The sequence below is a fragment of the Triturus cristatus genome, chromosome 2_1 (assembly GCF_964204655.1).
Source record: "Triturus cristatus chromosome 2_1, aTriCri1.1, whole genome shotgun sequence".
Taxonomy (NCBI): domain Eukaryota; kingdom Metazoa; phylum Chordata; class Amphibia; order Caudata; family Salamandridae; genus Triturus; species Triturus cristatus.
In genome coordinates, this window is record NC_140581.1 from 1,088,519,595 (window position 1) to 1,088,534,743 (window position 15,149).

General features: G+C 46.4%; 1 protein-coding gene across 12 annotated transcripts in view; it reads right to left on the minus strand.

Moving 5' to 3' along the window:
• ANKRD17 (ankyrin repeat domain 17) overlaps window positions 1–15,149 on the minus strand; it is a 1,008,651-nt gene that overhangs the window by 37,390 nt on the left and 956,112 nt on the right. For all 12 annotated transcript variants that reach the window (XM_085636371.1, XM_085636340.1, XM_085636333.1 and 9 more), the window contains one exon: window positions 8,900–9,081. In XM_085636371.1, the coding sequence (XP_085492497.1) occupies window positions 8,900–9,081 (182 nt within the window). The remainder of the gene's footprint in view (window positions 1–8,899; window positions 9,082–15,149) is intronic.

Here is a 15,149-nt window from a genome sequence, read left to right on the forward strand (position 1 = left end):
GTGAACCCCAGTGAATGCAGGAGGTTCGCCATAGTTTGGAGGTGGGAGACAACTGTTTGGGGCGAGCCTTCCTTCAACCACCAGTCGTCGAGATAGGGGAAGACTGGAATCCCTGATCTCCGCAGATGGGCTGCGACCACCGCCATCATCTTTGTGAACACCCAGGGGCGCTGTTGAGGCCGAAGGGGAGCACTGCAAATTCAAAGTGCTCGTGGCCCACTGTTAACCATAGGTAGCGATGATGGGCAGGCAGGATGGGAATATGAAAATAGGCATCCTGCAAGTCCAGCGCTACCATCCAGTCTCTCGGGTCCAAGGCAGACAAGACCTGAGCTAGGGTGAGCATCTAGAACGTCTCCTTTTTGAGAAAGTAATTGACAGCTCTGAGGTCTAGGATGTGAAGAACGCCTACATCCTTCTTTGGTACCAGAAAGTAGCAGGAGAAACAACTACTGCCTACTTCTGGCCCGGGAACCCTCTCTATAGCTCCCTTGGCTAAGAGAGTCTTGACCTCCTTGCAGAGTATTCAAGGTGATCCTCAGTCATATGATCATACTCTGGCGGCATAGACAGAGGGGTATTCTTGAAGGGGAGGGAATAGCCCTTCAGACTATCTGCAATACCTTAATGTCCAATGTGATGTTTCGCCAGTGGTGGAGATAATGGCTACTCTGCCACCAACTGGCTGAGAGTGATACTGGGATTGTACTAGGAAGGTTTAGCGGTGAAGGAGGGAATCATGGCTTGGATCATCTTCTGGTTTCCCAACCAACAGGGCGGGGGTGAACAGAGTGCACAGCCCCCACAAAGGTTGCTGATCTTGCAAGGCCCACTGGCCGGAATAGGGTTGGTGCGGTAGATAGCCCCTTCCGTAGCCACGAAAGGAGCGAAAAGCGGATGAGGCCCTAGGAGTTGTGGTGAGGCCCAAAGACTTGGCCGTGGGCCGAAAGTCTTTGAAACGCTCAAGGGCAGTATCCGCTTTGTCTTCGAAGCCATCAAAGGGCATGTCCATGGGATTAGCTACCTAAAAGGACGTCTGTTAAGGCCTTATTAAAAGGCAGTAGGGTTCTGAACTGGAGACCCCAGGCAGCAGGACTTCTGTCAAGTCATCAGTCTTGACCGCCACTGTAGGAAGCTGCAGGTCCAGGACCTCCGCAACCCTACACACCACCGTGGCAAATTATGCTCCCTCCTCCACAGTCAGGGTAAAGGGGGGGCATGCCATAGTCTGGGGAGGTGTCCAAACCACTGGCATCAACCAACTCCTCGCACCAGTCCACATCTTGTTGGTGCAGGATTTCGAAGGGATCCTGCTCCCCCTCCCAATTTTCTTCCTCCATCCCTAACCCCTCAGAATAGGGCAGGGTGAACGCCATGGAGCTGTACGGCTCCATCAGCACTGGTCTTAGCATCGGAGGATGCCCGACGGGCTTAGTGTAGTCGAGAATGAGGATCAGGAAGACAATGGCGAAGACCTCCGCATCGGACTCGATGCCTGGGAAGGTCGCTGTAGAGGTGCGACAGGCGTTGGTCCGGACCCGGGAACGGGTCCAATCCGAGGCTATGGCACCGAAACAGCGGGCGTGGGAACCACGGGGGCCCCTCCATCCTCTGAGCCTGTGGGGCCAGAAGGCGTGCTGGCAGGGTCAGGCCACCCAAATATGGCGCAAATGGCTTCACAGAACTCCTTCAGTTAGGCGGGGGTCACTCTCGGACCCAGAAAGGCAAGGAAAAGCACAGCTGACCCAGGTACCCGCTCCGGGGAGCAAGGCGCGAATGCCAAGGTTCGAAGCGACCACTGGGCCGCAAGTAGCTTTAGGGACCGCTCCCTCAAAGCCTTCAGCGCCATGGCCTGGCAGTGGGAGTACAACTTAGAGTCGTGGTTGCGCTACAGGCACCAGATACACACTAAATGGGGGTCCGAGACCAAAATGGCACGGTGACAGACGCCACACGGCCTGAACCCTGCAGTTTTCTTACTCAACATTACCTAAACACACCAACGAAGTTGACAAAAGGTCAGTCAAAAATTTACAGGGGGTAAATATCATCAACGGATCGGTGCTAGCTGGCGCGGAAAGAAAAGAACTGACGTCCACGTGCCGGAGTGGCGGTTATATTGCAGAGTTGACCGATGCCACCTACCGGCGCGCAGGGGTACTGCTAAGAAAAATCTTACAGATCCAGCCTGACGCCTGGAAGTTCGTAGGTAAGGAATCTGCAGCTAGATGTCTCTATCAGAGATAGATATATATATCCCAAAGTGATAATGCAAGTCCCACCTACTTGCCAGTCACGGCATGTAAAGAAGGGAACTGTTCCCCGAGGAACAAGAACTTTAAATGAGAAAAGCAGCAGCAAGTGGTAAAACCCAGAAGGCAAATGGCTCTACTCCTGACAGAACAATGGTAATGAACACCATCATAGCCAAAAAAACGCCTAATAGAGCTAAAAAAAACCAAAACACAATAAAGGGAGGCAAGAATGGTTATACATAGCGTTACACCACTCCCAAGTAGAAAAGAGCACATCAAACGCAGTACAGTACAGCCAGGACCATGTGGTAACAAAAGATAAGAAAACCACAAGCAACATAGTGCCTGGCCCTGAATGCTTGAACTCCCAAAGTATGAAAGTTTATCAGGACCCCAAGCAACCACAGACAGCAGTCAGTCTGTCTATCCCTCTCTCTCATGATCATCCTCATCTATGCCAGGGGAAACTACCGAGAGGGCACTTAGGTCTGCTGACGCAGTAGCCGCCTGTACTACCAACCCTTTAGCAGTAGTGTATCGTAAAAGGCAGGGGTGATCCCCTGGAGCAGCACGATGTCTATGTCCAACTTCCCGGTTAACAGGAGGTCCTGTGGCAGGTTGCACCCAAGCCCCCAATAATACATCAAAAAGGGATTCGTTGTAGGAGTGTAAGGGGACAACTTGTGTCCCACCTTGATGGAGAACTTGCATCAAGGAATCTGTGATAACTGCAACTTGCGTCCCACCTTGATGGAGAACTTGCATCAAGGAATCTGTGGTTAACTGCACTGAAGGAAATTGGCAGTTCAGAATTGCAGCCACCCTGAAGCTGGAGAGGACTGCAGGCTACCAGCGTCCCCCACATCAGTCAGACAAGCATCTTCCAAGGATGGGGCTAGAGTACCTGCCCCGCAGCCTCTTGTCCGCCTGTCAAACACAGACTTACCACAGGAAAGATGAAAAAAGACCAAATCCGGCGCGGCGACACGACGTCGGAAATAGCAATGGGGTCAGCATTGAGCAGCGCTGCAGACGTCGCAGGCTACATGCACACTGGCGCCAAAGGTGTAAACCCCAGAGAGCTGTGCACTGGTGCCATGTGAAATCCGCTAATCGATTCAGGGACCCCTGCTGCGAATGTGGCTGAAGCTGCCGGTGAGGATGCAACTGGGACACTCCCTTCCTCCTCAGGGCTCGAAAGCACACCAGAGGGAGTCAGATGGTCAAAGACCCGTTGAAGTGAGAGAAAGTATTCTTTCATTTGGTCGAAGGTCACCCCAGCTCCATTGTATGCAGGGAGGCCTATGCAACCGGCAGTTGAGAGAGGACGTCTAACTTGCGTTTAGCACGTTGGGTCTTTGGCGTGGCTCCACACCCGAACGACTCCTCAACCGGTCTCTCTGCTTCGAGGAAGATGGACGACGTTGTGGTTCATCCGAAAGCTGCGCCGTGAGGAGCTTCCTACGACATTCCTTCAACGCCTTTGGCCAGAGACGGTGACAGGAGCGACAGTGGATGGAGTCGTGCTCCTCACCAAGACACCAGAAACAGATCGTATGGAGATGCGTGATCTACATCTGCCTCCCACAACAGTGACAGGGCTTAAACCCTGATGACATTGTTGGCACACTGTTCCCTAGACAATTAGAGAAGGAAAAGAAGGACCCAATAATGGCTCAAACTCCGCACCGGATCTGCGTTCCAAGCACAGAAAAGAAGGAACTGACATTAGTGCTTCAGCGAGGGAGTTATACGGACTCCGCTGTCACATCCAGAGGACGACATCGATGCAGAGTCGCTCATTGCCCTCTGCTGGCGTGCAGGCGTACTGTGGGGGAAAAAAGTGTCCGGATCCAGTCTGGCGCCTGGGGAGGATTCCAAGTAAGGAATCAGCGGCTAGATGTCTCTATCAGATAAGCCAAGGTTGAACAACAGGAATGCTGTCGACTGCAGATGGCTCAAAACCAACTCTTGCGAACTTGCTTTGATCAACCAGTCGTCCAGTTTCGGAAATATCGGAATATCCGACCTTCTAAGATGTGTTGCTACCACCATTATCACCTTCATTAAGACTCGAGATGCTTAAGTCAAACCAAAAGTTAGTACAATAAATTGGTAGTGCGCAGAACCTACTACTAATCGCAAATACTTCCTGTGAGACCACAGGATAGGGATTTGGGAGTATACACCCTCCAGGTCGAGTAACACTAACCAGTCTCCAAGTTCCAGCACCAGCAGTACTTGAGCTAGGGTCAGCAACTTGAATTTGTTCTTTTTGAGGAAAGGGTTCAGGACCCTAAGATCTAGGATCAAACTAAGACTTGTGTCTTTCTTGGGCACTAGGAAGCAAAGAGCTCCTCAACGATTTGAAGGACCCACTGGTCTGAAGTGGTCCCAGGCCAGCAGAAAGGAGGAAACTCTTCCCTGTACAGGCACCAGATGCAAATTGTCAAGTGAAGTAGGGCTGCTTTCCAGTGGGGGCGGTGAGGGAGAGGAGGATGAGGTTTGCTGGAGAGAACCGCGTTCTCTGCGTTTGTACTGGTGAACCAATGGGTTTTGTGGCTGGTGACCTTGGGGTTGGAAAGCCTGCTGCTGCCTGAAGGAATATCCCTTGGCAAAGCCATGAAAAGTCTTAAAGTGATGGTAATCTCTATTAGGGTGTTTTTTCTGTAGCCCAAGTGAACTCGTCATTGCTTTGCTAACTTTAAAAACTTTAAAGCGCTGCATCTGCCTTTTCTCCAAACAATTTACAACCATCAAATGGAAGGTTCATTAACTTAGATTATACATCAGAAAAGAACCCAGAATCTGCGGAATTCAAACCAGACTGTGTAATGCCACATTTTGACCATCTTTGAAGACTTCATGGATATGGCCTCTCAAGTCTTCAGGCATATGTGAAACCACCTCATAATGCATGTACATATTGAGCAAACAATGAATTTGCATTTAGGTATTTGAATGCCAAACTGCCAGACGTAAACTCTTTTTCCACATGCCTTTAAGTGTTTGGACTTCCTGTCTGCTGGGGTAGATGGGAAGGTCCCTTGTATTTGACTGGAAGAGCAAGCAGCTTGAATGACCAGACTCCGACCAAGAGTGCGCTAACAAAAGGAGCATTACATGGAGCTGGACGGTAAAATATGGCCACAAGCAGGTTTACAAGAAGGCTTTTTTCAGGCCGCTATAACAGCGTCTAACAATGCCTCATTAAATGGTAATAATGGCTTAGAGGCTGGCTGAGTAGGAAGCAGGACCTCCGTTAATACATTAGTTTTTACATCCACTGCAGGTAACCGTAAATCAACAATGCCTGCCGTTTTTTGAATAACTCAATGCAGTGACAAAACTTCTGTAGCTGGAGTGTCAACTGGCAACTCAATTTCTATCTCTGGGAAAGTGTTTAGGCCTCTAACAGATGACAGCCGAGGTATCACAAAGGGATCCTCTGGTTCATCTTCTCCATGAGGCAGAGGGTGGGAGTCAGAACCAAACAACTGATGCAATCTTTCTTTGTACCACTCTACAACCTTTTTGCTTCCCTACGTGACCTCTGGTGAGGAGTCGGTTCCTGAGGCTGCCCCAGCACGGTGATGATCGAATAAGTGTATAGCTAAGCAATGGCGAAAAATATTGATTAGCGTTGGTGTAGGAGGTACTGTCATTGAAGACTCAGGCCTGAAAGGAGACCGGGCCAGCAGAGTTGGCACTAGAGCAGGAACTGCAGCACCAGGGATTGGGCCCAGCGGAGGAGCATAAAAAGAGCCGTCCAGAGTGTTGGGATTCAAAAGAATCAACTCTAGCTCCGAGGATAAAGATCCTGTGGGAGTCTGGGGTTGTTTCAGGGACTTACATTTTCCTGAGTGCTTTTTATGTTTTTTGTACTTATTCTTCCTTGTCTCATTTGAGTAAGGTGATCTGGGGTACTGGATCGAGAATGAAAATGACATTGCCTTCTATCTTCACAAGCTCCAGCTATGAAAAGCTTTGCACTCCTTGATGGAGTTAGGGTTCATGCTAAGGCAGGAGTCACAGTGACGGGAGTCATAGTCGGAATCAAGACACCACAGCCAAATAAGATGGGGGCCCTTGCAATCCTGAAAGGGCTAAAAGCAGAACATTTGGGAGGAGACCTGGTACTGCACCAAATAAAATTCTGTAAGGACAAATCCATACAACTCTCATGAAACAGCAAGCTCCGATCCGCATGTAAGGCACGGAAATAAGGGAATGGACACCACTGTGCCAGGGTTGGTGCTATATTAACCTTGGAAGCTACGCCTGACGTCACTTCTGGCGTGTTCAACAGGGGGTTTGAGAGCTTTGACTTTTTCCAGATGCAGCCTGACACCTGTGATTGTTCTACAGGTGAGGAATCTGAAAGTATAAGTATCCATCAGAACTCTGGTTGCTACCTATTCTAGAAGTACTTTATAAACAAAAATACATCATTTGCAACCAACCAGACAGGTTGAAGAATTGTATGAAGTTACCTGACAAACAAGGTCTTCCTAAGAATATGTTGTATATAATGCAAAAAGAACAATTGATGGACAGAATGCAGAACAATGTCATACATTCGCCCCAGTACAGAGATCTGGGCCTAAATCCATTGTGTTTTTGCTCCCCATGCCATTCCAGTTTGAACCCAGCCATATGCAAATCAGTCTTGACCCTGTGCCCAATGGGAACAGTCCATCCTGATCTGCCAGGCCAGGTCCTCCCTGGACTGGTAACAAGTATCCTGGGACCGGTTTCGGGGTTTCACCCCTTATCAGCCAGGATAGCCCGACTGCAGTGGCTCCGTTCATTATCTCCTTGTGTTTGCTTTGTTCACCCTAAGTTGGCAGGGTATGCCCAGACGTGGGTCCCATGCTCATTTTGCCACTGGATTCAAGCTAGCCTGGCTGATGAGGGTTGTTACCCGAAACCGGTCACAGGATGCTTGTTTCCGGTTCAGGGAAGACCTAGCTTGGCAGTTCGGGCTGGACTGTTCCCATGAGGCACAGGCTCATTACTGATTTGCTTATAGCTGGGTCTGAACTGAGGTGGTGAAGTGAGCTAAAGAACGATAATGGATTCAACCCAGATCTGTGACTGGGGTGAGTTTCTGAAAAGTTTCAGTGCTCCGTCCATCATCTCCTTGTGTTTGCTATGTTGTATTTAAGTCAGAGTATAACATGTAATCCTAGGTAATTAATTTCAAATCATCAAATGTATTACATATTTAATTTTCAGCATGTAATGCAGGTGGGTTGAGGGAGAGCTATCATGTAGGTATCTACAGATAAAAGCCTGCCCAAAATGTGCCAATATTTCAAAGGCAAGAATGACCTGTGACTTTCTCTGCCTTGCATCAGTCAGCGTTTTGCAGATTATCCTGACATACGACCGATTAGGGCCATCTCTAGTAAGCTTTGGACTCGGTGGTCAAGCATGTAACTTAATCTTCACCAGTGATACCAAACTTTCAGAGGAGAATGTTGAGACTCATTATTTTACTTCTGCTAATCTTTCAGAGATTATCCTGATATGTATGAATGAGCCAACCGGGTGTAACTTTCAGATGTAATTCTTGCATGAGACTTAAGTGCTACTAAGTTGAAAGACGTCATTGGTGACACAATCAACCAGTTCTTGATTGGTAGGAAGCAGGTTTTAGATACTTGTAGTATTGGTATTCCCTTAACAGTTCTCGGTGCCCATGTCTAACATGTTAAGTGCTTATTTGTAAAATGCCATGGCTGTTCGAAGTTATACATTTTAAAGGGGCCCAGTTAACAGCTACATGACCTTTTTGCAACCCTACCAAAATCAACGTTTTCAGAGGCAAGTTACTGAGTGGCAGTGCAACAATCAAAGCAATACAAATGCTGTTCCTGGCAAAGCAAGTCAGGCAACAATTCACATAGTAACCATGTGATGGAATAAATAATTTTAGACATCACATTTGTGAGCAGTGGAAGTGGACTAGAAACTCAGTCAGGGCAAGTTACCCAACACAAACAATGTTGCATCAGGGCAGGTCTGTTTGGAAAAAAAGAAAAAGGACTATTTGAAGGTAAAACAAAAACAAGGCAGTCAAAATTATGATATACACATGGTTTTTCAGATAAGGAAATTAAGGGAGAAATTAGTTTTCTATATATTTTATGATGCAGCTTTAGTTTGAAATTGTGGCACGCTATTACACCCTTACTTCACTAGGGCAAATCAATGAGAGTTGTCTTACTTTATCCGTGAATTACATTTATTCCCAGTGTCTGAGTTGGAAGGCTATGGACAATAAATCTCCATATTGTTCAACGATGAATAGATTTTGCTTTGCATGAGTTATAGAAAATGTTTTTATATCAGCAAAGCAACATCTCCCCACCATTATGCCACTAAACGTATTACAAGTTCTACACACTATTTTGCCACTAGCAGGGTCTCGAAGCGAGATGCCCAATGAGTAGTAAAATACACACAATTGTCATTAGCCGAATATATGTCAGTAACAGGTAATTAAATCAAGAGAAGAGGAAACCTTGTTTTCTCCAGAGAGCACTGGCCCAATACTGAAGACAAGATCATTTCTAGTGCACCATCATACCACTTGTGACAACATAACTATGGTAACAAGAAAATAGTAAAATTTTTACCCCGACTTTAGGAAAATCCATGTAGCCAGCTGGGACATGCTGATGGAATGCACTGGAAGGAGTTACAATTCCAGAACTGTCTCTCTCCATTGCTTGATGCTGTGAAAACACACCTGGATCTGACATTGGCCGGTGGATCATGTGATTTCCCATGCCTGTGTGACACCAGTCCGAAACTTTATCTGGCAATAAATAAATAAATAAATGGTAAATCTGAGATTCAGACATGCAGTAAGGAAATATTGCGGTTTAATATCAAATCAGGTGATTTTCTTTACCACTGTAGACCATAAGGAAATTTGAGAGCTTAAGCAAGGATCACCTCTGCAGGGGGACACCGACAATCAGGAAGATGCCTATGCCCCCCTCCCACTGGAGAGTGGCACACTAAGGGGTGTAGACACCCCGGGGAAGAGACCCATTGGTCCCAACCTGCACAACCCTTAAGACCCCTAAATCTATTAGTTAGGGGCACCCCTGAAACTTGCCTCTTTAGATTCGATGTGACAAGAAGCAACACAGAAAAGGACGACAACAACTGCTTTAGCCTCAGCCCTACCGACCGGTCTCCTGTTCGGGAACCCCTGCAAGCTGAAACAGACGTGTCCTGCAGCCATCAGCCTCCTAGAACCCCAGGGACCTGCCCAGCCTCCCTAAAGAACTCTGATCTCCCATGGACATCGGATTTTTCCAACCCAAGCCAGGACTGGAGATGCTGTCCACGAGTCCTCACCACTCTGCACCCGACGCCCACGGCTCGAGTAGCCCAACAGCCCTGCGAGGCCCCTTCGGCAATCCTTGCCTGTGTTCCAGCATTGGACGACCTCCACCAACCATCCTGAAGGGCCCCGCCAACCGCGACCAGAACCAGTGACTGTGTCCTGGTGTTCATCAACTCTTCATAGTTATCCTCCAGTGGTTGGATCCCTTTGTCTAGTCTTCTACTCCAGCCTACAACCCTTTTTCGCCACAGACATCATCCGTAGAAAAGCATTGGGTTCTCGACATATTCTGAGCACGACTTGGTGCTAACCTGGGACCCTCTTTGCCCTGACCTTAAAACTAGGAGCTTGGCTCCCTAGTGGCCTGCCCATAAGCAGTCCCCAAACAAGGTGCCCCATTGGCTAACATTGGCACCCTGCACACGGCTGGCTTGGTGCCGGTGGTAGTTGCCTTTGAGTGCCAAACTGAATCTTGGGGAACCTTGGTTCTACCCACCAAAACTCTAATCCTAAAACCATTTACTTAACACTTCATTTTTCTCCATAGGACTGAATGGTGGGTTTTCTTTGCAAATTCTTGTGTTGAACTGCCTTGTACTGCAAAAAAAAGTAACTTAGTGCCTTACAAGAGTTAACCTGCTTATCAATGTCCTGTGTTGCTTAAACTGTGTTAGGAGTGTGTTTCATGATAAACTACGAAGTAATCCAAAAGTAATCCAACAGTAATTACACATGCTTTTGAACAGTATCAATGGTTTCTCAGCTGCAAAAATAATCTGAATATTCCTACAGATAGTGTTCACTGTATTGCTGAAAGTAACATTGTATGAAGAGTTTAACTTACCTGCTAATAAGTACAATTTGGTTCTAGAAATAAAACGACAATATAACTTTTTATACAAACAATTGGTCTAGATTCAGTCTGAGTGTGTGATATCATTTCTTTCCGGAGTGTGTACAACAAATGTTTAACACTATCCTCCTGATAAGCCTGACTACTCAACCACACTACCACAAAAGAGAGTAAGGAATTATCTACTTTAGCCTCTGCTATACCTCTTGGGATCCACTGGACTCTGTGCACATTATACCTTACTTTGGTACAGTATATACAGAGCCAGCTTCCTACAGATACCATTAAACTGAAAAAATGCCCCATGGATATAAGATATAACCCTTATGATGGCTGCGAGGGGGTGTTTATATCATGCTGGTGCACTGCAGAATTCACAAGCACTTTGTGTTCATAAACAGATAAACTAAAGTACAGAGGATGGTCGCCGTAGACAGGGAACAAGGTAACAGTAAATCCGCACAACACAAGCAAAATACCCTCTATAGAATAAGCACGCTGGTGTAAGAAACTGGCTCTATATATACTACACCAAAATGAGGTATAGTGTGTATAGAGTCCAAGTGTCCCCAGAGGTAGGCAGAGGTTAAAGTTAGATAGAACCTTACTCTCTAATAGTGGTAGGTTGTTCAAGCAGTAAGGCAGTATCAGAGGACAGTGTTAAGCATGTGATGTACACACACAGTCAGCAAATGAAATCACACTCTCAAGAACTGAACTCTTGGCCAATCGTTTTTGTATAAAAATATACTGTGGTTTATTTTTACAACCAAGCAAGCCTGGCACAGGTAAGCATTAAATACTTATCAGTAATAAGTTACTGGATATAGAACAGTTTGAAAATGCAATAGAAATTGTACTTTGTTTGATTTACAGGGGAGCAGTAGTATGCAACACTTAGCAAATGCAGTACATTTAAATGAATAGGCTTTTTCAGTTAATTACAGGTGTTACTTTTTACGTTACTTTTCTAACTCAGTGCTGGATACCTAGATTCAGCCCTGGGACATTTCCTGGAAACAGGTAAGAAAACGCGTTGGTTATTCGTGCGATTTTTAAAGAATATTTTCAAATTTCAAAACTCCACACTTTGAAACTTTTTGGAGCAGTACATCAAAATGAATAGGCTTTTATAGTAAATTGCAGGTAAGAAAACAAGTTACTTACCTGTAACTGTAGTTCTCCAGTATTGAAAGCTTTCATAGATTCACATGCCTGAATCATTCCCAGTCGTCGAGACGGAAGTCTCTGGTATATAAAAAAGCAATGCTTAGTTGGATAGCAAACTGAAATGAGGCCTAGGCCCATTTCCCTTTTGCAACCCATAACCTTCATAATGTAAAAGAGACCAAACTTGTCCCTGATCCAATCAGAGCTTCTCACCCTCTAGAACCCTCCTGAGAGAACCTTCTGCCCCTCAGAGTTTCGTGCACTTGTGCCCTAGACACCTTTTGTGCTAAATCCGAGGTGAGCCTCTCAGGGGAGGATGGTGGGTCGCATGTGAATCTATGAAAGTTTCCAATACTGGAGAACTACAGTTACAGGTAAGTAACTTGTTTTCTTACTCCAGTATTGGAGCTTTCATAGATTCACATGCCTGAATCAGAATAGCGAGCAGTAAAACATACCACGTTTTTTTGTTACCCAAGACCTGGAACAAGGGAACATATGTAGCTCGTTTAAAGCGGTCTTTACATACCAATACACACAGAAAAACACTTTCCAAATTGCATATAATACAATATACAACAATAAAATGTGCATATGTAACCAATAAAAAGGAAGGAGGGATGGTAACGAGGGCTCACCGTCACTGGAGAAGGTTCCTCAGTACTGCTTGTCCTACTGCCACATCTTTCTCTGCAGGTGCATCGAGGCAGTAATGTCTGGTAAAAGTATGCATACTCTTCCAGGTAGCAGTCCTGCAGATATCCTGGATAGGTACTCCCGCAAATAAAGCAATGGAGGTGGACACTGCTCTTGTAGAATGAGCACGGACACGTGCATTCAACGGCTTTCCTGCCGTCTGATGACAAAACTGTATTGCAGTTGAAATGCATCGGGCAATTCCCCTCTTTGACAAAGGGAACCCCTTCCTGTGGGCACTATAAGCCACAAACAGTTGGGAAGACTTGCGGAAAGGCCTTGTTTGCTGCAAGTAAAACTTCAGACAACGTTGAACATCCAATGAATGAAGATCTCTCTCCGCTGCTGTTGACTGAGGAGGGTAAAACCTCTTAAGGATCAGCGGTTCGTTCAGATTAAAGTCTGTAGGCACTTTCGGAATGAATTTTGGATTAGTCCTGAGAACAATCCTGTCCTCTTTGAACTGCAAAAAAGGTTCTTGTATCGTGAGAGCCTGTAATTCCCCAACTCTTCTGGCTGAAGTGAGAGCTATTAGAAGAGCTACCTTCCAGGATAAGAACTTTAGATCCGTCATGTGAATTGGTTCGAAAGGCTGCTTCATCAATTGAGATAGAACAATGTTCAACTGCCAGAGAGGTGGAGGAGGTCTTATGGAAGGAAACGTCTGAAACAATCCTTTCATAAACTGTTTGATAATCCTTTCAGACCACTGTGATGGACCCGAGAAAGTTCTTCTATAACGAGAAATCGCAGCAAGATGCACTTTAATAGAAGCATGGGCTAAACCAGACTTAGCTAACATTAAAATATATGGAATAATCATGTGCCGCTGAGCTTAACGGATGAATGTTACGTTCTTGGCACCACAAACAGAATCTCTTTCATTTCATCCTATATGTCTTGTTTGTATTTTCCGCTCTGGCATTTGCTAGCATATCTCTGCATTCTGATGAAATACCTAGGTGTTGAAATTCGCAGTGTTCAGGAGCCAGGCCGCTAAGAGTAGCGATTTCCGGTCTGGATGAAGCACTTGTCCCCGGGACATTGTCAAGAGTGATGGTATTGGTTGCAGACAAATCGGACGATCCTCCGCCAGCAGGAGCACGTCTGTAAACCAGTGTTGCCTGGGCCACCACGGAGCTATCAGTATCACTTTGCACGGTTCTTTCTTTATCTTTGTTAGAACGCGTGGCAGGAGGGGAATCGGAGGAAAGGCGTAGGCAAAGACACCTGACCATGCCATCAAAAACGCATTCCTCCAAGATCCCCTTTGGTGATGCCAACTTGCAAAGAACCGGCATTTTGTGTTCTGAGCTGTTGCAAACAGATCTACTGCCGGAACTCCCCATTTTAAGAAGATGCTTTGTAAAATCTCCTGGTTGGTTTCCCACTCGTGGCATGTGGACTTTAGTCTGCTGAGAGTGTCCGCTTTGACATTCTGATCTCCTGGAAGATGTTCCCCTTTTAGAGACACCTCGTGTTGAACAGCCCACTTCCATATCTTTTGTGCTTCCAGTGACAGGGAGAGTGATCTTGTACCTCCCTGCTTGCTGATATAGTGCATTGCAGTTGTGTTGTCTGTTCTTACCAGAACAGATGCTCCCTTAATTCTTGGTAGGAAAGCCAGCAATGCCAAGCCTATCGCTTTGAGTTCCAGCAAGTTGATGTGGAGCTGCTGTTCCTGCAATCTCCACCAACCACTGACCTGTAGATCCTGAAGGAACGCCCCACCCCCCATCCTTCCAGGGATGCATTGGTGGTAATTACCAATGAAGCTGGTTCGGTCATGAAGGAAAGGCCCACCGAAATGTTCCTTTTGTGGGTCCCCCATGTTAGTGCTTGCCCCATAGCCGGCGTGATCTTCACCTTGTCGTCGAAGGATCCCTCTGCCTGGTGCCATTGCCGGTCCAGTTCCTCCTGTAATGGACGCGTCTTTAGGCGGCATAAAGGAATCAGAGGTATGTAAGAGGACATTGTCCCCAGTAGCGACTTGTACGTGCGTACTGAAAGATACTTTTCTCTTGTGAAATTCTTGGCAAGCGTCATGAGACCCAGTTGCCTCTCTGTGGAGGGAAATGCCTTGTTTACAGAGGTGTCCAGAATCGCTCCCAGGAACGTGATTTTCCTTGAAGGTTGAAGGGATGATTTCTCTATATTCAAAACCAGCCCCAGTTCGGCAAATAATTGTATGCATGCCGTAGTTGACACCTGGGCTGAAGTTTCTGATGGTGCTTTTATCAACCAGTCGTCCAGGTATGGAAATACCTTGTGTCTTAGCTTTCTGAGAAAAGCTGCCACTGGCGCCAGACACTTTGTAAAAACTCTTGGGGCTGATTTGAGGCCGAACGGTAGTACTTTGAACTGGTAATGGTCTCCGGCTACAGCAAACTGAAGATACTGTCTGTGTGAAGGATGAATGGGGATGTGAAAATATGCATCCTTTAAGTCTAGAGTGGTCATATGATCCCCTGGGTTTAAGAGCAGCAGAATGTCTTGGAGGGTCACCATCCGGAAAGACTGCTTCTTGAGATAAGTATTCAGCGACCTCAGGTCTAGAATACGACTAGGAAGAAACGGACGCAAAACCCTTTTTTCTTTTTGGGAGATCGGCACCGGTTCTATTGCTCCTTTTCGGAGCATTGTCCGAATCTCCCGACGCATCTGAGATAGATGTTTGATCTCTTGACTTGTCGTGGTGTGCAAGGAGGGAACTGAAGAAATTCTAAAGTGTGTCCGAATTGTATTATATTGAGGACCCATCTGTCCGTCCTTATTTTCTGCCAATGATGCAGATGGGAAGCAACTCTTC